This window comes from Dipodomys spectabilis, unplaced genomic scaffold (genome assembly GCF_019054845.1).
Source record: "Dipodomys spectabilis isolate Male_0828 unplaced genomic scaffold, ASM1905484v1 ptg000108l, whole genome shotgun sequence".
Classification (NCBI taxonomy): Eukaryota; Metazoa; Chordata; class Mammalia; order Rodentia; family Heteromyidae; genus Dipodomys; species Dipodomys spectabilis.
This window is the reverse complement of record NW_024870785.1, coordinates 4,674,446-4,701,351: the sequence shown is the minus strand read 5'-3', so window position 1 is coordinate 4,701,351 and position 26,906 is coordinate 4,674,446. Positions and strand designations below refer to the sequence as shown.

The following is a 26,906-nucleotide window of genomic DNA, read 5'->3' as shown; positions in this document are numbered from 1 at the left end:
CTAGAAACAGTCAGTGTGAGCGCTAGGGGTGAATGCTTCTAATTCCCAGGTCTAGGTGTCAGCATCAGACACCTGCATTGGCCAGCACAAGGAGACACCTTTGGTGATTTCAAACTTGAAAGTCATATCAAGTAAAATTCTTGCAAAACACACAGAGTCAACCAGCTTATTTTGTTTTAACCACAAGTATTTATTGATGGGTCAAAGAATACAATAAGGCACAACTGTGGATTGAAACACTGCACTACAGCCAAAGGGAACGAAAGCCATAATTTGGGGGAACTTTAAATATGCAAATAAGAGTCTCTGAAGTACCTTGCTAAAAAATCAACCAGACAATTCCCTTTTATACAATTGTGATGTAACATCACTGGATCACAGAGTCAGACTGCTACTCCATTAACAATTCCTCATTCATTTCTACTTGAGCCTTCCAGTCTGCCATTCATCTATTCTCCACCTTCCCTTTGCAGTGGATTTTTTTTTTTTCCTAAAGCAACTGCTTTCCCAAAGAATTGTTTTTCAAAGCAAGGACACAAGCAGGCAAGCAAGAAAGCAGTAAATCAGACAACATTAGCCAAGGACAGATATATGAATAAATACTCATACGTACGGGGTAGCAATCAGCTGATCCAATTAAGTCTAAACTAAGTTAACTCTGGCAGTAAAAGAACAGTTGCTCTGGCTCCCTCAAACACCTCGAATGCCACCTTAGGTTGTGCCACCAGTGCCAGACCTCTTGTTTCTGAGGGATTTGCAGTGGTCCACTCTAGGAGCAAGGAAACGAATGTAACCAGGCAGCTAATGACTGAGTACATTCAATGCTTTGGATGTGTAGTAGAAGCTGACTATGGCTTCCAGCACTGGAATTTGCCCATGTGTAAAATTCGTAAAGACTTTGTGTGCAAACCTGCAAGACACAATGTTCAATTGTTTTGGACTGGGATAAGTTAGGCACTTCTGTAGCACTAGCCTTTCTGCTTGGGCCTATGAAATGGAAATGAATTCAGGGCATGCAACACTGAGGAATAACCCACTCTGCAGAGTAGCTTCCCAGGGCATCCATGTTTAAAAAAAAAGGCCACAAGACGGTTCCCGAGCATACTGTCAAGAGCAGCCATGGAAGTGGTGACAATGTCCCAAAGCTAAGCAAACTCGCAGGCAGGACAGTTTTCTGAACAGTCAACCCTGCCCTCACAAGAGGAGGGATGCAGGTATATGAAGTTGAGAATCAGAAGCCAGCAGTACACTGACCAGGAACGTCACCTAGGACACAGCTCTGCTCTTCCCGACAAGGCCGCCTTTCAAGGACGTCTCCACTTGGAAGCCTTTTGATGACACAACAGGGCAAGGGACTAATAAGAAAGGCTCACATTCTTCCAAGAGATTTGGTGACTGAAAGCTCCTGGAAAGGCAACGTCCAGAGATCCATTAACCATTCAATGAAGGTAGATTAAAAACTGCCAGACCACCGAACCATCCTGCCAAGTCAGAAAGAGATTGAACAGGCATAGCTTGGGTGCCAAGTAGTACCGAGGGATTTGAGGCTCAGTAAAAAGCAGGGGAAAGCTGAAAGACTATTGGGTGGTAGGTGGAATGACAGCCAAGTAGGGCACAAAGGGCACATACAAGGACGCAGGGCACGGTGGAGCTTCACTGGAGGGGAGGCAGCGTGGCTAGTCTACGTCCAGTGAGAGCTTTGCTGGCTGGTTCTTGGTGCGAGTCCCTCTCACACCGTCTCACAATGCTTGGAGGTGGAGTGTCAGCAGCAGAGAGAGGAAGGTGGTATTTCTAAGTGGAGAACGGTGCATGGATATTGAACAGAAAGACTGGGTGGGGTGGGGGTACCATTCTGTAATGCCCTGTTTATAGACCAAAGGCAGGCTTGTGTGGACAGCACAGATTTGGGGTTGTCATGCAACAGCAGTAGTTCTCTGGGAGAAGGGGGCTGGTGAGTGGATGTGGGGCTGGCGGGCAGGAGATGCCTATGTTCCAGTTCTTAAATACTAGAAAGCAAGAACAGCTTGGTCTCTTGTCCTTCAGTGAAGAAATCGGATGCTCATTTTCTGTTCCACATCCACCTTCTCCAAAACCTGTTAAAAAAGCAAAAAAGACACAAAGAAAAAAAACATATTGAGCTATGAAGTGCAAAACAATTCTCAGCACCAGCCCCCCCGATCCCCTGCCGGCCCTCCTCTGCAGTAGAATTGAACTTGAAATCAAGAGGCGACTGACTGACCTTAACAAATTCTGTGAAAGATATGGCACTGTCTCCATCCTGATCGGCCTCCTGGATGGTCCTGTCTGCGATGCTGCCCAGCTGCTCGTCTGAGATATTCACTCCAACCATCATGCGTAGCACCTACAAGACCAAGAATCTGCAATTATAGGGGTCCTGGAGAGGGACCACCCGACTCCTCTTCGCCTGTGATTCTCTAAAGTTTGCGGGCTCCAACTCCCCTCTGCTATCTAGGCCATTCTGCACATCCCTACGTGAGCAGAACACAGGCAAGGTCAAATGCCTCTCTAAGGGAGAGTCCTTTGCATTTTGCAAATCCTCCATTCTTCCTGCTTAGAATGTAGATAGAATGTCTGGTGCTCAGCAGCCATCCTGAAGCCATAACATGTGTTATGGATGCAAGAACAAGAACACAGCAGAAGATCCTGGCAATTCCACAGGTATTGTATCAGAATAAGTGCCCTATCCCTAAATGTCTTATTACAAGGGGGGCAAACTATTAATGGAAGTTAGTTTAATAGAGCTCCCTGGAATCCCAGCGAAATGCAGTCCTCTGTGAAGAGGTGCATTATTAAGCCAGTACTCCTTGGGTATGGCCCACAAAACATAAACATCCTTGGGGTTGGAAAGGTGGCTCAATGGTAGAGTGCTTGCCTTGCATGCATAAGGCCTTGGGTTGGATTCCTCAGCACCACATAAGCAGAAAAAGCCGGAAGTGGCACTGTGGCTCAAGTGGTAGGGCTCTAGCCTTGAGCTGAAGAGCTGAGGGGCAGTGTCCAGGCCCAGAGTTCAAGACCCACAACTGACAAAAAACAAAAAAACATAAACATCCTCGAAGGTAATTCAGGGGGCTGAGGGAAAATTGAGCCTGGCCTATCAGCCAGGCTAATAGAAAAGAAAATAAATAAATAAACAAGGCAGGAATACTGCTTGTGGAAGAACACTGCCTAGCGTGAACATGGCTCGAGTCCAACCCCCAGCAACACTTACATGTTACAAAATTGTTTCCTTGAACAAAATGAGCAACTTTCATAATGTAACTCTGAGAAGTGGGAAAAGATGGACTCTTTGGCAGATGAAATCCAAAAATGACTTCTACTGCACTAACCATCCAGTGGTGAAAGATGGTGGAAGTTGTACACTGTAAGCCCAGATGTGCCACCCAAGATCGTTTAGGCCAAGCCATTACCATCTTCCTTAAGTGTGAATGGCCAGGAAGATGAATCCATCTTCAAACTGCAGTTTCTTTACATCTCAATCAAATTTGTTGTTATGGGGCTTGAACTCAGGGCCTAACCACTGTCCCTGAGTATCTTCGAGCCACAGCCCACTTCTGATTTTCTGTTAGTTAACTGGAGAAGAATCTCCGGGGGACTTTCCTGCCTAGGCTAGCTTCAAATGGAGATGCTTTGATCTCAGCTTCCTGACTAGTTAAGATCATAGGTGTGAGCCCCTGGCCCTGGCTAATCCAATTATTCTGAATTGTAGACTGCTGCTTAGTATGCGGAGGATAGGAAAATAATTTTATAAGCCAGGTGGATCATGTTTATAATCTAGTTAATCAGGGCTGGGAAGGTGGCTCAGTGGTAGAGTGCTTGCTTGCCTCGCATGCATGAGGCCCTGGGTTCAATTCCTCAGCACCACATAAACAGAAAAAGCTGGAAGTGGTGCTGTAGCTCAAGTGGTAGAGTGCTAGCCTTGATCTGAAAAGCTGAGGGACAGTGCGCAGGCCCAGAGTTCAGGCCCCATGACCGACAAAAAAGAAAAAAATAAAGGAAAAAAAAAAGAAGAAAAACCTAGTTACTCAGCAGGCTAAGAACTGGATTGCAGTTCAAAGCCAGCCTATACAAAGAAGTCCTCAAGGCTCTATCCCCAGCAAAAAGCTGGGCTGGTTGCATGGTTCAAGTGGTATAGCGTTACTGGAAAAAGCAAACAAGGTGAGAAAACATTGTAAGCAGCAGAGCCAGTGACAAAATGCCAATCACTCCTCATAGGAGGCAGGGCAATATTCACAGGATGGACAAAGGACCAGCATGGTCAACACGGCTCACACTGGCACAACAGCACTGCTTTGACTCACATCAAGTCTAACCATATCTGCAAGTTGGCATGTAACTGGTGGTGACATCCATCTGTGAAGACTCTCGGAGCCATTTCCAGGTCATCTGCTCAGCCTTTGATCTCTGGCAGGACTCTGCACAAAGCAGGTGTGAAGTCAGCGCTGACTGAAGGAAGGAGCAATTCTGCCACAAGGATCAGCAGTGAGCTGGGCGCTGGTGGCTCACACCTTTAATCCTAGCTACTCAGGGCTGAGATCTGAGGGTCATGGTTCAAAGCCAGCCCGGGCAAAAAAGTCTATGGGACTCTTAGCTCCAATAAATTACTCAAAAAAAGTCAGAAGTGGTTCTGTGGCTCAAGTGGTAGAGTGCTAGCCTTGAGCACAAAGAAGCTTGGGGACAGTACCCAGGCCCTGAGTTCAAGCCCCAGGACTGGCCAAAAAATAAAAAATAAACTTTAAAAAAAAAAAAAAGAAAAGAAAAAGATCAGCAGTCAGCATCCAAAACACAAATTGTGCCAGAACTCTCCCACATACCTGTAACAGCTCATCACGAGAGATCTTGTCATCTTTATCCAAATCATATAGTCGAAAAGCAACTGGAAGGGAAATGCAGATGTTAATGGAATCTATTGTGCCCCTTCTCCAGGAGCTCCATATAAAGGACAATAGACCGAAGGGCAGCACTAGACTTGCTGACTTGATCTTCATTACTTATAGGGCCTTTAATTATGAATAAAAAGCCCCATGAACTTTACTGTCCAGGCTGGCTTCAAACTGCAATCTTCCAATCTCAGCTTCCCAGGTAGCTGAGATGTGAGCCATCTGCAGTTTGAATTCAGGCATTCCTGCTCTGTGAGGCTGTTATTATACACTTAGGCCATACTTCTTGTTTTTTTTTTGGTCGGTCGTGGGGCTTGAACTCTGGGCCTGGGCGCTGCCCCTCAGCTCTTCAGCTCAAGGCGAGCGCTCTACCACTTGAGCTACAGCGCCACTTCCGGTTTTCTGGTGGTTTATTGGACATAGGAGTCTCACGGTCTCTCCTGCCCGGGCTGGCTTTGAACCGCGATCCTCAGATCTCAGCCTCCTGAGTAGCTAGGATTACAGGCGTGAGCCACCAGCACCCGGCTCTTAGGCCATACTTCTAGCCTCACTTTCCCTCCCCACCTAAATCCTTAAAATTCCTAAAAGCCAGCTGGAGACATGACTCAAGTGGTATAGTGGATCCAAGCAAGCAAGCTGGGAAAGTTCAGGGCCAGGGTTTCAAACTACATAGTACTGGTTAGAAGAAAATACCATTAAGAATACTAATTAGGTGCCAGTGGCTCCCATCTGTAATCTTAACTACTGAGGATTGCAGTTCAAAGCCAGGCCAGGCAGGAAAGTCCATGAGAAATGGCGCTGTGGCATAAGTGGTAGAGCACTAGCCTTGAAGCCAAGGGGCAGTGCTCAGGCCCTGAGTTCAAGACCTATGATAGAAAAAAAAAGAGCCTCACAGACTTTCCTGCCAGGCTGGCTTTGAACTGTGATCCTCAGACCCTAACCTCCTGAGTAGCTAGAATTACAGGCATGAGAAAGCAGGGCACAGCCCAGAAAAAATATTTTTTGAGACATATTGCTTTATAGTCCAGGTAGGCCTAAACCATTGAGATTCTTCTGTCTCAATCATCTCAGCAGTTAGGATTATAAGTCTGCATCACTTCACCGTGCCCAGCTGAATTTTAGTTAAAAAAAAAAAAAAAAAGCCGGGCACCAGTGGCTCACACCTGTAATCCCAGCTACTCAGGAGGCTGAGATCTGAGGATCGCAATTCAAAGCCAGCTCAGGCAGGAAAGTCCATGAGACTCTTATTTCCAATAAACCACCAGAAAACTGGAAATGGCACTGTGGCTCAAGTGTTAGAGAGCTCTCGCCTTGAGCTGAGGAGCTGAGGGACAGCACCCAGCCCAGAGTTCAAGCCCCACAATCGACCAAAAAAAAAAAAAAAGCCACTTTTCAATGTTTCAGTTTATAGTTCAATATTAAATATATTTATATTGTGAAACTAATCTACAGGATTTTAACTTTATATCCAGAGCACTCTCTTTAGCTGCCTTTAAGGGAGACTTTGAAAGAACTGGCATGAAGCCAAATTAAAAAAAAAGAAGAAAGCAAGACTGGGTTACAGATTTATCTTTAAATATATGAAATCATGTCATGTAGAAAATTTATGCAGTGAGGGTCATGGAAACATTTCAGGTCAAGCAAAGGAAAATTTCTTTTTCTTAACTTCTTTCTTTCTTTTTGAGATGGAGCCTCATGATATTGCCCATGCTTCCCTCAAACTCCTGGACTCATAACCCTCCCACCTTAGTCCCTCAATTAGCTGCGATTATAGGTACATACTTGTGCCTGAACAGAAGGAAGAACTTTTCAGAAGAAATGCTCATATTATAGATAGAACTGGCTCAGGAGAAAAGAATAGTTCCCAGTTCAAGAACAGAAGGGAGAGCAGGTGTAGGTTGCTGATTACTGTAATCCTGGCTACTAAGAAAACTGAGATGTACGGATCAAGATTTTAAGCCAGCTTGGGCAGAAAAGGCATTGAGACTCAAATATCCCATAAGCCACCAAGAAGTCAGAGTAGAAGAGGTACAGCAACAGCCTTGAGCAAACAAAGCTAAGCTAGAAAACCTTAGTTCAAGCCCAAGTACCAGCACATACATACATACATAATGTATCTTTTCTATAACTTTCTATGACTTTCTACTATAGCTGTGTGTGTGTGTGTATGTATGTGTGTGTCGGTCATGGGCTTAAACTCTGGGCCTGGGTGCTGTCCCTCAGCTCTTCAGCTCAAGGCAAGCACTCTACCACTTGAGCCACAGCACCGCTTCCAGTTTTCTGGTGATTAACTGGAGATAAGAATCTCACAGACACTCCTGCCCAGGCTGGCTTTGAACCACAGAACTCAAATCTCAGCCTCTGGAGTAGCTAGGATTACAGGCCTGATGGCGCCCAGCTTTATAGCTAACTCTTATAGCTAACAATTTTCTGATCATATTAATGAAAGGACCAGGCAAACACACTAAATGCATGCTAAAACACTCACCAAACCACAGACACTAGGCCTTGCCTCAAACAGTATTTAGTCTCGAAAGAAGAACATTGGAGGGCCGGGCACTGGTGGCTCACGCCTGTAATTCTAGCTATTCAGAAGGCTGAGATCTGAGGATCACAGTTCAAAGCCAGACCGGGGAAGGAAAGTCTGTGAGACTCTTATCTCCAATAAATCACTAGAAAACAAGAAGTGGCGTTGTAGCTCAAGCAGTAGAGCGCTAGCCTTGAGCTGAAGAGCTGAGGGATAGTGCCCAAGTCCAGAGTTCAAGCCCCACGACCAACCTGGGGAAAAAAAAAAAAAAAAAAGAAAGAAAAACATTGGATCTCACTAGTAAAAATCAAGTATTCGCCAGGTGCCAGGCTCAAGTGTTAGAGCACTTGCCTTTAGCTGAAGAGCTGAGGGACAGTGCCCAGGCCCAGAGTTCAAGCCCCATGACAAACATACATACATACATACATAAATAAATAAATATAGGCCGGGCTCTGGTGGCTCAAGCCTGTAATCCTAGCTACTCAGGAGGCTGAGATCTGAGGATCATGGTTCAAAGCCAGCCCGGGCAGGAGAGACCGTGAGACTCCTATCTCCAATAAACCACCAGAAAACTGGAAGTGGCGCTGTAGCTCAAGTGGTAGAGCGCTCGCCTTGAGCTGAAGAGCTGAGGGACAGCGCCCAGGCCCAGAGTTCAAGCCCCACGACCGACAAAAAAAAAAAAAAATAAATAAATAAATAAATATAGATAAATAAATAGATAATCAAGTATTCTATAAATCTGAAAAAATTCATTAAAATTCTGTTTGTTGTTTCTGAATTTAATTTTGTTTATACTTCAGTTTTTGGCTCTTCCTTAAGTAACATAGTACTGTGGTAAAGCTACCCAATAAGAGGTATTTCAGTACTTCTCAAACTGCCTAATATAGTAGCAGAGGAGTGAACTCACACCACTACTGAGAACACAGCCAGGACCCACCAATAGAATAATTTCCCAAAGTTTATAGCATACAAATTTATAGCATGATACCCTGTAAATTTACTTATATTTGATTGAGTACCTCAAACCATTTTAGTTTTCTTTAAATCATCTCTCTCTTTTTTGGTTCCAGTTTGGGGCCGAAACTGAGGGCCTAGGCACTGTCCCTGAGCTTTTCTTTTCTTTTTTCTTTATTTTTTGGCCACAACTTCACTTTCTGCTTTTTTGGTGGTTATTTGGAGATAAGAATCTCACAGCTTTTTACTGCCCAGGCTGGCTTTAAGCTGCAGTTTTCAGATCTCAGCCTCCTGAGTAGCTAGGATTATAGGCGTGAGCCATTGACACCTGGCTAAATCATCTCTTTAAATGATGGCTCCCACTTAATTCTGTGGCTTCCCAGACCGCTGTAAAGCACCCTGAACTCTTGTAAGAGAAAGCCTGGGGCCAGTTTCCTCCCATTTCAATTTCAACACGTGTGGAAGGAAAATAGAAACTGAATTTCAACCTCCTGTACAAGTGTTGTAAGGGGATTGGGCAATATCACATGACCCAATAAGAGCTGAAGGGAAATTTCCAACGATCCAGAGAGAGAGGAGGTGAGAGTTCACAGGGGCAAAAACTAAAGCTTGTGCTAACCTCACTGTTGGCTCCTACTTGAGTCATATGCAGTATCTACCCCATTCTAAGATGGGCAGGAGACTGCTGGGATTCCTTACAGGTGGGCCTGGAGAATGCTACTGACTGACAACTTTCCCAGTGCCTGACACACAGGAAACACTCCACAAGCTACTCCCATTTCCCTGTTTGAAGGCCTTGACCTGCATTAATCCCTATAAGATCTTCATGCAGAATCTCCTTTATTTTTGGTCGGTCATGGGCCTTGACCTGAATTAATACCTACAATATCTTTTTTTTTTTTTTGGTCCAGTGGTGGGGGTTGAACTCTGGGCCTGGGTGCTGTCCCTCAGCTCTTCAGCTCAAGGCTAGTGTTCTACCACTTGAGCCAAGCGCCACTTCTGGCTTTTTCTGCTTATGTGGTGCTGAGGAATCGAACCCAGGGCCTCAGGCATGCAAGGCAAGCGCTCTACCACTGAGCCACCTTCCCAGCACCCCTATAATATCTTCATGCAGAATCTCCTTTATTTTTGGTCGGTCAGGGCCTAGATACTATCCTCTGAGCTCTCTGTTCAAGGCTAGCACTCTACCTCTTTGAACCATAGCTCCACTTACAGTTTCCTGGTGGTCAATTGGAGGTAAGAGTCTCATGAACTTTCCTGCTCAGCTGTCTTTGAACTGCGATCCTCAGATCTCAGCCTCTTGAGTAGCTAGGATTTCAGGTATGACCCAACAGACCCAGTCAGAATCCCTTAGTATCCCACTTTACAGAAAAAAAAACAAAACAAAGCTGAGGCCCAAAGATCTTCAGTAACTTGCCAAAAGTACATGGCCAAAGAGCACTACAGGTGGGATTCAAACTTACACAGTTTAGTTCCAGTATGAGAGCAGTTAAACATTTGGCTCTTGTAAAGGTAATGTGTTCAATGAATGAATGAGGAAACAAATGATTTACGAGAAATGAAAAGCAAACATTTTAAGCCAGATGACTCTAACTCCTTACAGTGCAGTTTGTTGCTTCGGCTGTTAAGTGGTTCTGGTCCATTGACGTCTTTGCTCTTTTCATTATCTTCAATGGGTCGGAAATGAGCCAAGGTCCTCATAAATCCCCGGAAGTTTACCTGGTCCTCTCTGACGAGGAAATGTCAACAAACATATCATGTTATCAATCAGGGTGATTTTTGTTATTGTTTTGTTTTGGCACAGTGCTCACACCCATCAAGCAAAGCCCTTCCCCATCCAGTTGTAATACCAGCCCTCAGGTGATTATTTCTTGGCTGGGGTAACCTGAAAATGCATTTAATAATTTCTTTTTCCACATGTCTCAATGTAAGCTTCATGCCAAGCTTGCGCATGAGGGTACCATTATTCCCACTTAAAAATGACTGGCCAGGCCAGGTGCTAGTTGCTCACACCTGTAATCCTAGCTACTCAGAGACTGAGATCTGAGGGTTGTGGTTCAAAGCCAGCCCAGACAGCAAAGTCCGTGAGACTCTGATCTCCAAGAAACCACCAGAAAACCAGAAGTGCTGCTATGGCTCAAGTGGTAGAGGGCTCACCCTGAACCGAAGTGCTGAGATATAGATGGATAGATATATGACTAGCTAGGCTGGGAATGTGGCTTAGTGGTAGAGTGCTGGCCTAGCATGCATGAAGCTTGGGTTTGATTCCTCAGTACCACATACACAGAAAAAGGCACAAGTGGTAGTGTGGCTCAAGTGGTAGAGTGATAACCAGGAACAGTGCCCAGGCCTTGAGTTCAAGCCCCAGAACTAGCAATAATTAATTAATTAGTTAATTAAAAAATGACTAGCCAGCCAGGCACCAATGGCTCATGCCTGTAAGCCTCACTAATTAGGAGTAATTAGGAGGCTGAGATCTTTTTTTTTTTTTTTGGGTCAGCGGTGGAGCTTGAACTCTGGGCCTGGGCGCTGTCCCTCAGCTCTTCAGCTCAAGGCCAGGGCTGAACCACTTGAGCTACAGCGCCACTTCCGGTTTTCTGGTGGTTTATTGGAGATAGGAGTCTCACGGTCTCTCCTGCCCAGGCTGGCTTTGAACTGCAATCCTCAGAACTCAGCCTCCTGAGTAGCTAGGATTACAGGCGTGAGCCACCAGTGCCCGGCTTAGGAGGCTGAGATCTAAGGATCACAGTTCAAAGCCAGCCTGGGCAGTGAACTCTGGGAGATTCTAATCCACATTAAACTACCAAAAACACTGGAAATGCTGTGGCACAGTAGTAGAGTGCTAGCCTTCAGCAAAAGAAGCTCAGGGAGACTACCCAGACCCTGAGTTCAAGATCTAGGACCATCACCAAAAAAGAAAAACAAGTTAGATACTGAGAGGTAACAGGACTTAACCATGCCAGTTGTCAATTGAATTTACTTCTATATTTATTCCAAAGAATGGATTTAAAGTAGTTGCCAGGGCTACAGTTAAGAGAGCCAAGTCTTGAACTCACTGCTATGAACTATGGAGCAAGCAGCAAGTTAGGTCATTTCAACCTAACAACTCCTCAAACCACTTCCCAGGCCTCCCCTACAATGAGGTATACTTAGATATTTTATGTTCCCTTCTTTTTTTTTGGGTCCGGTCGTGGGGCCTGAACTCTGGGCCTGGGCGCTGTCCCTCAACTCTTCAGCTCAAGGCGAGCGCTCTACCACTTGAGCCACAGCGCCACTTCTGGCTTTTTTCTTTTTGCTTATGTGGTGCTGAGGAATCGAACCCAGGGCCTCAGGCATGCAAGGCAAGCACTCTACCACTGAGCCATCTTCCCAGCCCATATACTTAGATATTTTAAAGTCATTCATATGAAAGAGGGATTAAAGAGAGAATTTTGAATATAGACTCCTAGACATGTTGACGTTTAAACTTCCAGGAGGACAGACAGAAGAGATACTCTAGATATGACAAAATTAGAGATTTTTCAACACAATCTGGGCTGAGGTGACCCAAACTTTGATTCAGCCAAAGGCAGGAGATCTAAAGATTGCTTGGACTCACCCCTCTGAAAAGAAGGCATTGATGATCCTGTCTCCCAGTGGGTTGATGGCAAGTTCTGGAATCCTCTGGAAATCTTCCCGGCTGCCAAGAGAATTACCTTGAGTTAGAGCTCACTGGCCCTTAGTATGAACTCCTTTAGGTAATCAGGAGGGTACAACGTTGCCAGAATATTACCACCTGAAATTTACCTCTGTGACAATTACACCAAATCATTGTAAGGAAGAGCAAGGTAGTACTGTCAAGTGTTTCTGACAGCAGTCTAAGTGGAAGAAGCCAGACTCTCACTAGACCAAATTCCGACACACATGCTATGTCAATAAACCGGATGCTTCTTTTTCTTTCTTTTCTTTTTTTTGGCTGGTCGTGGGGCCTGAACTCTGGGCCTGGGCGCTGTTCCTCAGCTCTTCAGCTCAAGACTAGTGTTCTACCACGTGAGCCAAGTGCCACTTCTGGCTTTTTCTGCTTATGTGGTGCTGAGGAATCGAACCCAGGGCCTCATGCATGCAAGGCAAGCACTCTACCACTGAGCTACCTTCCCAGCCCCCAGATACTTCTTAGTAAATCATTCTTGAACACCACCATTTTCTTCTCACTTATGAAGTTCAGAAAGAACAAACCGGAGGTATTGAACATCGCAGAACTAGAATATGGGCCAAAATTTTGGAAAAGTTGACATATCTGTTCTGAAGTTCTAAAAACATCTAGGAAATGAACTCTCACCTAATTATCTACATTCAAGAAAAGAATTTGAGACTGAGTACACTCAATTTGCATTTCTACCAATAGTGTAAAAGGGTTCCTTCCCTCTTATTGCTCTATTTTCTGCAGCATTTGCTAGGTGTTTTTTTTTTTTTTTTTTTATGATTACCATTTTGACTTAAGGCTCCTCAAGAGATTAAAAAAAGAAGAAGAAGTACCAGGCAGGTGCCAAGGCTCACATCTGTAATCCTAGCTACTCAGGCAGCTGAGATCTGAGGCTTGCAGTTCTAAGCCAGCCTGGGCAAGAAAGTCCATGAGACACTTATCTCCAATTAACAAGCAAAAAAGTGGGACCTAGAACTGTGGCTCAAGTAGTAGAGTGCTAGCCTTGAACAAACAAGCTCAGACACAATGCCCAGACCTTGAGTTTAAGCCCCAGGACTGGTACAGAGGAAAAAAAAAAAAACAAACAAACAACCAGTGGCTGGTGGCTCACGCCTGTAATTCTAGCTAATAAGGAGGCTGAAATCTAAGGATCACAGTTCAAAGCCAGCTTGGGCAGAAGAGCCCATGAGACTTTTATCTCCAATAAACCACCAGAAAATCAAAAATAGAACTACCATATGAGCTTATTATACTACTCCTGGGAACATAGTTAAAGGATTACAGCAATAGAAATACCCGTACACTCATGTTTACAGCTGCCTTACTCTAAATAGCTAAGCTATGGAATCAGCCTAAGTGCCCATGAATGGATAATGGATGAATGGATAAAGGAAATGTGCTATCGATGCACAATAGAATATTACTCAGCCATAAGGAATGAAATTGCTGGGTGTGGTGATTCACGCCTATAATTCTAGCTACTGCAGAGGCAGAGACAGAAGTTTTGAGAGTAGGCGACTAGCTTAAGCAGTTAGTTAATAAGATCCCATCTCAAAAACAAATTAAAACAAAAGGGCTAGAGGCTTGACTCAAGTGGTAGAGAGCTTGCCTAATCAAGGTCCAGGCTTGAGTCAGTACCTAGTAGCCGAAAAATATCTCCCCCCACTGAAAAAAAGGATGGAACTGTAGAAATGGACATCATCCTATTAAGCAAAATAAACTAAACTCAGAAAGATAAATAACAGGACTAAAGGCATGGCTCAAGTGGTAGTACACCTGCCTAGCAAGTATGAAGTACCGAGTTCAAGTCACAGTACCAAAAAAAAAGCCAGGTGACAGCGGCTCATGCTAGTAATCCTAGCTACTCAGGAGGCTGAGATCTGTTGATTGAAGTAAGCCAGCCCAGGCAGGAAACTCCAGGAGACTCTTATCTCCAATAAACCCCCAGAAAACTAGAAGTGGCTCTGTAGCTCAAGTGGTTGAGCACTAGCCTTGAGCTGAAGAGCTGGGGGACAGTGCCAAGGCCCAGAGTTCAAGCCCCAGGACAAGGAAGGGGGATGGGGAGGGGGGAGCCTGATGTACACATTTGTAATCTTAATCTTGGCTACTCAAGAAGCTGAGATCTGGCTGGGCACTGGTGGCTCACACCTGTAATCCTAGCTACTCAGGAGACTGAGATCTGAGGATCTAGGTTCAAAGCCAGCCCAGGCAGGAAAGTCCATGAGGCTCTTATCTCCAATAAACCACCAGAAAACCAGAAGTGGTCCTGTGGCTCAAGTGGTAGAGTACACCTTGAGATGAAGAGCTGAGGGACAGCACCCAGACCTAGAGTTCAAGCCCCATGACCAACCAAAAAATAAATAAATAAAAGAAGCAGTTGAGATCTGGAGGACTGCAATTTAAGGCAAACTTGCACAGAAAAGTTTACTAAGGTGCTATCTAAACACAGCCTTTGTTCTTTGGCCTAAGGATTATACACAGAGCCTGAGTAACTCTCTCCTTGCTGCTACATCTCATACCCATGCTAGAAGACTTCCAAACAACTCTTTTAAAAAAGAAATGTTATTATTATAAAGGTGATATACAGAGGGTTTACCAATTTATAAGGGAAGTAAAGAGTACATTTCTTTTTTTTTGTCAATCATGGGGCCTGAACTCTGGGCCTGGGCACTGTCCCTCAGCTCTTCAGCTCAAGGCATCTACCACTTGAGCCACAGCGCCACTTCCAGCTTTTTCTGCTTATGTGGTGCTGAGGAATTGAACCCGGGGCCTCAGGTATGCAAGGCAAGCGCTCTACCACTGAGCCACCTTCCCAGCCCCTACAGAGTACATTTCTTTCTTCTCTCTCTCCCAGTTTTTCCATCCCATCCCCACCTACCAGTTGTCAAGTTCATTTTCAGCATATGTCTAGGGAAGATCACTGCTGCATTTGCGCAGCCTTTGTCCCTCCATTTCTGGGCCTCCGCCTCATCCTTTCAAAGCCACATAAACACAGAGGACAGAAAGAGAAGAACACACATACACAAAAACAACAACAAAGGGAAAAATCCTCTTGTTTCCATTTCCTGGCGTTCATTCTGATAAATATTTCATATGGTCAGAGACACATAGGCACTGTACCTTTGTGTTCCTCCCCTAAGAGTACTCTTCTTCGGTATCACTGTGCGAGAATGCCTAGAGTCCTGTATAATTTATCATGTCGCAGTGTATTGTAGATCTAGCTTCTGCACAAGAGAGAAGTCATGCACCGCCAAACAACTCTTAAACTGCTTCAGGCCGGTCACCAGTCAACCACACAGCTTTACTACATGCCAGCTGAACAAAGCCTAGAAACCTATGGCATGAAAAGGGCTGCTAATGAGAGAGCTAGGGTGGGAGGTGACGGGAAGGAGATATTTAATTTGCCTATAAGACAAATACACACACAAAACAATATGGCATTATATTACTCTGAGATCATACATTTGCTCTGGACCAAGGCTTCTCAACTTTAGTGCTACTGACATGGAGGGCAGCATGATTCTTTGTCCTGGGAGGTTGCCTCATGCATGCAGGCCATTTAGCAATGCTCTAGTAACTCTCTGTAGTCAAGACAGGCTTAGGCCTGTAATCCTAGCCCTAGCTACTCAGGAGGCTGAGATCCAAAGATCATGGTTTCAAGCCAGTCTGAGCAATAGAGTCCGTAAGGCTCTTTTTTTTTGTTTTGTTTTGTTTTGGGGAGGGTCAGTCTTGAGGCTTGACCTTGGTGCCTGAGCCCTATCCTTGAACTCTTTTTGGTCAAGGCTAGCACTTTACCACTTTGGGCCACAGCTCCACTTCCAGTTTTTGAGTGGTTAATTGGAAATTAGAGTCTCACAAGGACTTTTCTGCCCCAGCTGGCTTCAAACCACTGGCTTTGAACCACGATCCTCAGATCTGTCTCCAGGAGCTAGGATTGTTGGTAAGAGCCACCACCGCCTGGCCCTTAAGAATCATATCTCCAATTAATCACCAGAAAACTGGAAGTGGCACTGTGGCTCAAGTGGTAGAGCGTTCACCTTGACCTGAAGAACTCAGGGACAGTGCCCAGACCTAGAGTTCAAGACCCACAATTGACCAAAAAAAAGCTAAAAAGCTGGAAGTAGAGCTGTGTGTGGCTCAAGTGGTAGAGTGCTAGCCTTGACTAAAAAAAAAAAGAGCTCAAAATAATAGCCTTGAGAAAACCACAGCTCTAGAATAAAAAATACCAATGGCTTGCACAGCATGAATATACATGAAGGGATGTGTTGTAGGAATAAGTTGGCTAAGGAGATGAGAGGATAAGAACCTAGTGTTAGGCATGAATCAACTTCATAAAACGCAATGTTTAGCAAAGAGATGTGGCATTACTGGCAGGGGCAGGTGGCTCACACCTATAATCCTAGCTGCTCAGAAGGCTGAGCTCTGAGGATCATGGTTCAAAGCCAGCTGGGACAGACAAATCTGTGAGACTCTCATCCCTAATTAACTAGGTAATGCTGAAAGTGCAGACGTGGCTTACGTGATGGAGAACCAAGCCATGAGCAAAAGAGCCAAGCAAGAATATGAGGTCGTGGGTTCAAGTCTCATTCCCGGTACACCCAAAAATAAAACAAAATTAAATTGAGATGTGGGAAAATGCTAGCAAAGAGAGCTGAAATCTTGAAAGTACACCCACTCACTAAGACTGCAACAATGGCTACATAAATTAAGAGAAGTTGGAACAGAGCAGCAAACATCTAGTGATATACTGCGTGTCACTGCTCTGCTTATTAATTCCTTGCGGATCAGTGATGCTGGAAGAGCAGGGCATCATGGACTCCTGTCGTGTCTGCCCTTGGGACAAAGGCAGCTATTCCAACACTGCCAGAGTTTCTGGTTTCTGTGAGGGAAATCAAGCCAGGAGCGGCCTACCTGAGAGTCCCGTTCTCCCCTTTGTCCAGGCTGGTGAACCGGCTGTAGAGGCGTGTGATCTGACTGTGGGAAACTAAAAGAAAAGCACACAATTAGTTCCAGCCAGGAAAGGGGGCCTCCAATCCCTGCAGCACCTACAACCCACCCTCAGGTGCTGGAGCACGGAAGATGGGGGACGCTGCAACTCTTGAGTGTCAGGGCAGAAAGGTTAAAGGGTAAAGAGTGCAGGGAGTGAGACGCTGAAATAAATGAGGACCAACTGGAATCAACTATGAGGAATGAAATCAAGGCTTAGGCTCAATCAGTAACGTGTTAAAGAGACCAGAGCTATAGCTCAACATGAGTAAGTATGGCCCTGGTGCAAAACACACACACACACACACACACACACACACACACACACACACATGGCCCTGGTGCAAAACACACACACACACACACACCCCTTTGGGAGGGGAAGAAAGAAGGAAGAGGAGAGAGGGGAGCGTAAGTGTTCAATGTTAAATGGTTAAGATTTAACAAGATACAAAGCCAAACTTCAGTGAAAAGGAAACTGAGCCTTTCACAATGCAAAACCCTGAACTAGAGGCTATTGAAAATGCTTTGACTAAACACTCCTACCTACCAATTAGTTGGCTATTTTGGGCGGGCATGCTGGGTAGGTAACTGGTATGGAATTAAAGGCTGGGGCCTATCATACAGGTTCTCTCCCCTCACACACATCACCTCTTTTCTCAGGACCAACCTTTGGGTCACAGATTACCCTAACCTGGGAACAGCCTGAGATCCGTGGGTTCCCCTGAGTTTCCAGGGAAGGAGGGGGTTCCAAGGGAGCTAAAGGTCGAGCCACCATGGATAACAGCTGCAAGAAAGCTATTTTGCACTCCCTTTTGTATTTCCTCTGCAAACGCAGGCACAAATCATCAAGAAAAGGAGGTGCCAACTGCTAAGTGCCCAGTCAATCTCTGAAAATGCAAAAAAAAAAAAAAAAAAAGTATTGCTGGGAAATAAGGTGAGTCTCCTTGGCAAGACTGGAAGTCAGAAGGAACAGAACAACAAAATCAAGTGGTCACAGGAGAAAAGACCAGAGCCAGAAAGCGTGTGACCAGCGGGGACTCGGGGGAACAATGGAAGAAGGTAAACAGGACAGGAGAGGAGGCTGGAGCTGGGGTTAAAGGACACACTGGGGCCTCTGTGCCTTCAAAGGTGGCTCTGTTAGGCCCAGGGCTGGAAGGTGAGCAGAGGCCTCAGGAGACCTAGTCACTCGGGGAGCGCGGCACCAGCCAGGCTCCAGTGCTAGAGGAAGCTGATGTGTGAAGGGCACTGGGTAAAGCCAGCACCCTGGTGAGGGTCAGGCAGGGAGATCTGACCCCATTTCGGACACCGGGACGGTAAGCTATGAGCGGCTCCTGAAAGGAAAGTGCTGGCCAAAGCACCTGGCACAGGGTAAGCACTCCAGGTTAGCTATTATTACAGCCTGGGCAAGGAGAGCCTGAAGGAACATTTTTATTGCTTAAACTAATTACTCTCCACCTTCCTCCAAACTCTACCAGTCAAAACCGATTTCCTTAGGAGCTCCACCCCAGCCTACCTCACCTGACCCCAGGCCTCAAAGGCTACGTTTGTCCAAAAAGAATTGCACTTCCTACCTGACTTGTGAAATGGTGACTCCTCTGAACAATAACTTAATGACAATAAAATTTCATTTTTAAAACATATGAGTCAGGTGCTGGCTGCTCACACCTATAATCCTAGCTACTCAAGTAGCTGAGATCTCAGGATCATGGTTCACAGCCTGGACAGTTAAATCTGAGAGACTCTCACTCCAACTATCCACCAAAAATGCCACTAGAGCTTGGGCTCAAATGGTGTTAGCTTTGAGCGGAAAAAGCTAAAGGACAGCGCTCAAGTGCTGAGTTCAAGACCCAAGATTGACACATGTATACATGCACGTGCCCACACACACACACTCTCACACACAGACAGGAAGAAATGTCTAGAGGGAAAGTCAATGTATCACTACTTAAACTCATAATTTACCAATATGTTCAACACAAATGTGTATGTAAATAGCTAATAATCAAGAGACCCTGTGTCAGAACAAATTGAGCTATAAGGAAATCTTTTTCTTCCTCCCAGAAGTACTGGGGTTTGAACTCAGGGCTCCATGCTTGCAAGGCAGATGCTCTACTATTTCAAGTTATACCCTCGTCCCTTTTGGCTTTTTACTCATTTTTCAAATAGGGTCTCATGTTTCTGCTAGGCCGGTCTCCAGCATAGCTGGGATTACAGGAATAAAATACCACACCCAGCGAGCTACAGCCCTTTCTAGTATCACTCCCAGTGCTCAAAGCAGGAAGGCATTCCACGGAAGTGCCAAGCACGAAGATGGAGTGGCCCAGAGAAGAATGGAAACAAAAAGGGAATAAAGGATATTTTGTCCTTGCTTTTATCCTAATCGTAACACAGAAGATAACCTAAGTAAAACATACAACTACAATTGTGGGTAGTTTCAGATAAAGATTATAAAGAGGAAGCTTATACCGATACCCCTTAACATTACAGAATGTTCCACACCCGGATGTTTCCCCAAACATGACCACGACAAGATCTGGTCTACCCTTTTAAGAACTGAAAGACTTAAGAGATATTTGATAGGATAAACAGACCAGCTGGGATGTAGCTCAGTGGTACAGCTCTTTGCCCACCATGTTCAAGGCTGTGGGTTCAGTCACCAGGACCCCAAAAACACCACCAAAAAAGAACTAAAATCTATTTTTTTTTTTGGTCAGTCGTGGGGCCTGAACTTTGGGCCTGTCTCTCAGCAATTCAGCTCAATGCTAGCATTCTACCACTTGAGCCACAGTGCCATTTCCGGCTTTTTCTGTTTATGTGGTGCTGAAGAATCGAACCCAGGCGGAGCCTCATGGATGCAAGGCAAGCGCTCTACCACTGAGCCACCTTCCCAGCCCCAAGTCTATCTTCTTGTAATAAGAAAATTTGAACATGGACTGAATAATAGATATTGTAGAATTATTGTTGCTTTTTTGTTGTAATAGTATTGTGGTCATGAAAAAAATTCCTATTCAGGGGTGAAGAGTTCTAATAGTTGCAGCTCTCAAACTGTTCACAGCGCACACGCAAGTGAGCACACACTCACATGCACACACATGCGCACGCACGAGTGCACGCGCGCGCGCACGCACACACTCACACACACACACATACCACACACACATACACGGGGCTCAATGGTACATCAAGTACTCATAACATACAGAAAGAAGTATCTTCCTCCCTAAGCCTTCCCACTGCTGGGATTACAGGCAAGAGCCACCACTCCCAGTATAACATGTATACCCCCCCTCCTTTTTTTTTTCTTTGTCAGTCATGGGGCTTGAACTTAGGACCTGGTCACTGTCCCTGACCTCTTTTGCTCAAAGCTAGCACTCTACCACTTTAAGCCACAGCATCACTTCTGGTTTTCTGGTGATTCACTGGAGATGAGAGTCTCATGGGCTTTCCTGCCTGGGCTGGCTTTGAACTATGATCCTCAGATCCCAGCCTATTGAGTTGCTAGGTTACAGGTGTGAGCCACCGGCGGCAGCTTGGGCCTGTATTTTATTTTTGTAAGTGCTGCTGGCCTCAACAGGGGAAACCCGTAAGTGCTCCGTGCTCTGGAAACTCACAACCACTGTACAGCCACGTCCCCTGCCACAGGGCTTCACACTCCCTCACAGCCCTCTTCTCTAACCGGACATGTGTGCTCACTTCTTTTTTTTTGGTCGGTTGTGGGGCTTGAACTCTGGGCTTGGACACTGTCCTTGCGCTCTTCAGCTTAAGGCGAGTGCTCTACTGCTTGAGCCACAGCGTCACTTCCAGTTTTTGAGTGGTTTATTGGAGATAAGAGTCTCATGGACTTCCCTGCCAGGGATGGCTTTGAACAGTGATCCTCAGATCTCAGCCTCCTGAGTAGCTAGAATTACAGGCATAAGCCACTAGCGCCCAGCTTGTGCTCACTTCTTAACCCCTTCCTGGCAATAGATGAGGATCAAACTTTGCACTAGAACTAGAAAAGCACAGAGCCCCACAAATGACAGAACTCCAAAGCGGCCAAAGATGTTAGCTATCTGAATTTACATGCAGATAAAAGACAGGACAGCAGGGTCTTCTACAGGACAGACCCTTAGACACTAAGGGCATCTCAGTCAATGACATGGGGTCCTCCCTTTTTGGTCAGTGGTACCCAGAGATTCATGCCAGTGTTCTACCACTTGAGCCACAGTGCCACTTCTGGTTTTCTGGTGGTTTACTGAAGCTAAGAGTCTCACAGACTTTCCTGCCCAGGCTGGCTTTGAACCGTGATCCTCAGATTTCAGCCTCCTGAGTAGCTAGGATTACAGCACTTGGCATTATCAGGATTTTTATACCTTTGGTTTTCCTTCCATAAAGCTGGCAAAACAACATCAGTTTTTGATTCCTGATGGTGACCACTTAAAGAGTACAAGTGTAAAATGTGGTCACTCCCCCTTTAAATAGTCCTAGGGTGGGGCTGGGGAGGTGGCTCAGTGGTACAGCGCTTGCCTTGCATGCATGATGCCCTGGGTTCGATTCCTCAGCACCACATAAGCAAAAAGAAAAAAGCCAGAAGTGGCGCTGTGGCTCAAGTGGTAGAGCGCAAGCCAAGAGCTGAGGGACAGCGCCCAGGCCCAGAGTTCAGGCCTCATGACCAGACCCAAAAAATAAAAAATAAAAAAAAAAAATTAAAAAATAAATAGTCCTAGGGTGCCAGGCACTGGTGGTTCACACCTGTAATCCTAGCAACTGAGGAGACTGAGATCTGAGGATCACAGTTCAAAGCCAGCTCTGGCAGCAAAGTCCGTGAGATTCTTATCTCCAATAAACCACTTAGAAAACCAGAAGTGGCACTGTGGCTCAAGTGGTAGAGCACTAGCCTGGAGCTGAAGAGCTGAGGGACAGCGCCCAGGCCCAGAGTTCAAGCCCCATGACCAACAAAAAAAAATAATTAATTAATTTTAAAAAATAGCCCTAGGGTTATTTTTGTTTTTGTGATAGAGTCTTGTGTTGTTCTGGCTGGCCTTGAATTCCGGCACTTAAATGATCCTCCTGCCTCAGCCTCAGGAATAGTTTGGACACAGCTTTTTTGTTTGTTTTTGTCAGTATTGGGGTTTGAACTCAGGGCCTGGGCACAGGTCCCTGATCTTTTCTGCTCAAGGCTAGCAGGCTCCGACTTTGAGACATAGCTCCACTTCCCGTTTTCTAGTGGTTAACTGGACATAAGAGTCTCATGGACATTCCTGCCCAGGCAGGATCTTCAGATCTTAACCTCCTGAGTAGCTAGGATTACAGGCATGAGCCACCAGTGCCCAGCGTAAACAGTTTTTATATAACTAATATGTAGCAAATGGTAATTCCCCCGTAAAATGATCGTCATCCATGGTTCCAAATACATAGTTTACCTGTACATGGTATATTATATCAGGCCCTATTCTAAGATAACTAATTTATTTTGCTCATGAGCATAAGAATGATAAAGTAGAGACACAATTGCCATTCCCACTTTACAGATCATGAAAGCCAGGGAATTCCTACCTATAATTATTTTTTCAAATACTTAGTGGCTAGATTTCAAATGTCAGCTAAACTACACATATATAAATTCTAAATTTAAGAAAAATACAACCACCAATACTTATGAAAAGCTTTTCTATTAAAAATGAAGTCAGTTTTCCTCCGTAATAATACATTTTCTTACTGGGAAAGGGAGTAGAAAGACATCATATACTTGTTCTTAAAGTGATGGTTGATAGCTCCCTAAAATTCTTTTCTGAAGAGAGGCAAATGAAAACACGACAAACTTCCTCCCCCTACCTCAGTCTCCAGGTTATCTGTTATTTTTCATTCTTTGACATTTTCACATCCTCCTGAAATTATGGCCTTAAAAAAAACAACTCCAACAGGGCACTGACTCATACCTGTAATCCCAGCTACTTGGGAGACCAAGACCAGGAAGATTTGGAGGTTAATCCAGGTAGAAAAGTTAGTGAGATCTCCTTCTTACCTATTTCCAGATAAGGCAAGGTAGGAGGAAGTCCACACCGGCGCTGGGCAAGAAAACAGAGCTCCTACAAGAAAATAACTATAGCAAAAAAGGGATGGGGACATGAAGAGGAAGAGCAACCTGCCTAGGAAGTGTGAGGCCCTAAGTTCAAACCCCAGTACTAAACAAACAAACTCTGCTAGCTGGCAAGATGAATGCATCCCAGTGCTTGGAAGGCTGAAGCAGGAGGGGCTCTTGCTCCAGACCAGCTTAGGCTTCAAAGCAAGACGTGTCTTTTTTTTTTTTACTCAGCTGTCCTTCAGCTCTTCAGCTCAAGGCAAGAGTGCTCTACCACTTGAGCCATAGCACCACTTTGGCATTGTGAGTGGTTTATTGGAGATAGAGTCTCTCAGACTTTACTGCTGGGCTGGCTTTGAACCAGGATCTTCAGATGGTGAGTAGCTAGGATTACAGGCATGAGCCATCAGCACCTAGCTAAGACAAGTCTTTAAAGCAACAACAACAACAAAAAGACGGGCAGTAAAATCTGTGAGACTCTTATCTCCAGTTAGCCTCCAGACACACACACACACACACACACACACACACACACACACACACACACACACACACACACACACACACACACACACACACACAAAATAAATCAACAACTCTGCTGATGAATACTAACAACATAAACTGATGCCTCAGTTCCTGGGGTGGAGGGATGACTTTGTAGCAGGCTAGAGGAGAGAGCTCCTGGAAGCCACCCAAAATGCCCTAAGGTCAATTTATCCAAATCTGATCCACTCACGCATGCGCCAGGGCCCAACTCCTATCTCTACAAGGCCAACTCAGAGACTCTCTCTTCCTAAGCTCTGAAGGTGGACGCTGCATGATTTCAGCTGCCACATGTCATGATGCTAATCATAACTCTCTTGGACTTATCTCCTCAACTAGGCTGTGGGTGTCTGTTGTCACCATCTGCTCCAAGAACCTGGTATATTACTGAACACACATAGCAAAGATTCAGTAAGTACTTGTTTCACTAGGTTTCCTTGCTCAATACATACACTGGCATTGGCTTTGGTAAGAATCGCCCTCATGTTTGAGTCACTCTTTGGTAACCAGGAAAACAGCTCTTCAACACAAATTTAGTTGCATTTGTCCACAAGTCTCATGGTGAAATAACCCAGAGGCCTACTGCAATGCAAGCCCTTTCTTTTGATCAGATGTAAAGAACCAGAATTGGATTACTGTTCTCTTCATTCTGAGGCAAAAACAGTTATCCCATCCTCAGGAGGTTTTTGTTGTTTTTTTGGTCGGTGGTGGGGCTTGAATTCTGGGCTTGGGCGCTGACCCTGTGCTCTTCAGCTCAAGGTAAGTGCTCTACCGCTTGAGCTACAGGGCTACTTCTAGTTTTTCTTATTGGAGATAAGAGTCTCACAGACTTTCCTGCCCGGGCTGGCTTTGAACCATGATCCTCAGATCTCAGCCTCCTGAGTAGTTAGGATTACAGGTGTGAGCCACCGGCACTCGGCTCCTCTTGAGGTTTTTACACGTCCTATTATGTCACTACTTTAAGCACTACTTTAAGTCTTGGTGTCATTATAGTTACAAGTGTGGGTCAGAGATCCTGGCCACAAAATGTAATAAAAAGCTTGCTAAATCCAAACTGACTGGTCCTGAGGTCAGAGCAAGTCATAAAATGATCATAAGATAAAGTGACAGATCAACTGTAACTAATTATAGCTAGGCATTTTCTCCATTCATTCAAAACTGTGAAAGGGACTGAGTTAGTTAGTTGGTGGAGAGGTCAACAAAGGTAAAAGGTCCTTATGGAGAAGTTTAATGGACATAAGTTAGGGCATAATAAAGGAAAAAAACCAATCTGATAAGAGGTAAGGTAGATGGTTTCTCCTCCAAACTGAAGATTCTAGAAAGTGGGACTTGTCACACAGCACTAGGTAGCTTTTCCTTTATATCCAAGGCCACCCTTCCCAGAATTACTCCGAACTCCTCCTGAGGGAATTACCCCAGTACTCAGAACTATTTGCCTGTGATTTACTTGTTATCATTATCAAAAACATATCCCGAAGCAAAGAGCTTACATAACTATACTCAACAAGGGCCATAAAAGATTACTGAGAAGTTGAGGTGTGGCTCACACATGTAATCTTAGCTATTCACGAGAGTAAGACCTGAAGATCACAGTTTCAAGCCAGTCCAAGAGACTCTTATCTACAATTAACCACACATACACACACACACACACACACACACACACACACGGAAGTGGAGTTGTGGCTCACATTAGTACCTAAGGACACATTGCTTTATCCAAGATTTTTCAACTGTATGCAGGTGTTTTTCAGTGCTTCCGAATTCCCAAAGCCCTGTTGCTCCTTTGTCCCGGTAAAGGAAGAAACTGGACCATATATATAATTTCCTAGTACAAACTCACAAGGGCTTTTGGGAGTATATTCAATTTTAACAGTGACTGCATGAAGTCCAGAAGTAATCGATGTCCATATGAAATGAGGACAGCTAGTGTGCTCAGAGTGGGTGGCAAATTGGTGCTCACTGTTTATCTCCCCAAAGTTCACGCTCTCAGACCCCTTATTATTTAAAAGGGTCTCCAGGCACCAAAGGTCATGGCTTCCAAAACCTTCCGATACGGTCTTGCTCTCTGAGTTTCCTTCTCCAGTGTGTGGCAAGAATCTGTCATTCCCACACAGTTACCGGTGGTTTTCGATCCTGATCCAGAAAACGTCAAGCGAATGGCTTTTCCACAGGACCCAATGCCCAGTTCCTGAATTGGTTATGGCGAGGCTTGACCTTCTGATCAGGAAGCCTCTTCGCGTGGGGGGGAGTGGGGGGGGGGCTGGTCCGCCGAAAGCCAAAGGGAGGGAGCTGGGGAAGGGGGGAGAAAAGGGGGTGTCCGCGCCCCCGTTCCCTGAGGGGAAGGGGAGGACGCGGGAGCCACAGCCCGGGGCTGCACGAACAGGCTCCTCCAGCCCGCAGCGGCCGAGGGCGCCCGCCCCACCGCAAGCCACGACACCCCGGATCCCCACCTCAGCGACGGTCGCCCCGAGCCCCGCCCGAGGCGCCGGGCCGCCTTCCACCCCCAACCCCAACTCACAGCCCGTCTCCTTCTTGATCTCCTCCAGCTCTTCGTCCCGCAGTAACGTGGAGGCCCGAGACCCCATCGCCGCGCCGGGAGCTCCCCGCGGAGCGCAGACGCCAGCAGCGACAGCGGCGGGAGGGAAGGAGGGAGGGAGGAAGGGCGGGAAAGAAGGGCCAGGGGTCACGGAGGGAGAGAGAGGGCAGCGTTTCCTACTGCGGACCCGGGAGGGAACCCAGGAAGGGGGCGGGGAGATAGACGAACCAATCAGAAGCGAGGACACGCCCCCCCGCGCCGGAGCCGACGTCGACTCCGGGAGTTCCAGCGCCTGCGGGAGTCCAGCTGGACGCAGGCCCCGCCCTCCGGAACCGCGGCCGCCACCGGTCTTAAAGGGCCAACGCCGTGGCGGCTCGAGAGACCGCGCTTAAAAGGGCAACTCCGCCGACCCGCCGTTTTCCAATACGGTAAGCGGCGGCAGGCAGACAACGAAACTAACTGGTTTTCCACAGGATTCCGATGCGAGGGATTGCTAGCCGGCAGGGTGCGAAGAGACAAACAGAGAAAACTCCGCGTGGAGAAAATCCCGGGGCGTGTCCTCTTTAAGGAGCTGGGCGCCGGGCGGCGTGCTCCGCCACCGCTGCGCTCCCTCGGCCTGGCCGCACGGGGGCGCCGGGGAGTCGGCCGCGTGCCGATTGGCCGCTCGGAGAAGCAGCGCCTCGACGGGCGGGACGGCCCGCGCCGCGGAC

General features: G+C 46.0%; 2 protein-coding genes across 2 annotated transcripts in view; one reads left to right on the top strand and one right to left on the bottom strand.

The window, feature by feature from the left end:
• Positions 1–26,906, top strand: part of Ehd4 (EH domain containing 4) — a 738,029-nt gene that overhangs the window by 456,250 nt on the left and 254,873 nt on the right. The window lies entirely within an intron of this gene.
• Chp1 (calcineurin like EF-hand protein 1) lies at positions 160–26,369 on the bottom strand. Its single transcript, XM_042687940.1, has 7 exons — positions 26,179–26,369; positions 16,973–17,045; positions 11,978–12,058; positions 9,981–10,108; positions 4,833–4,894; positions 2,240–2,362; positions 160–2,093 (listed from the first exon to the last, which is right to left on the bottom strand). Exons 1-7 carry the CDS (start codon positions 26,243–26,245, stop codon positions 2,040–2,042), a joined length of 588 nt encoding a protein of 195 aa, XP_042543874.1. The 5' UTR covers positions 26,246–26,369; the 3' UTR covers positions 160–2,039.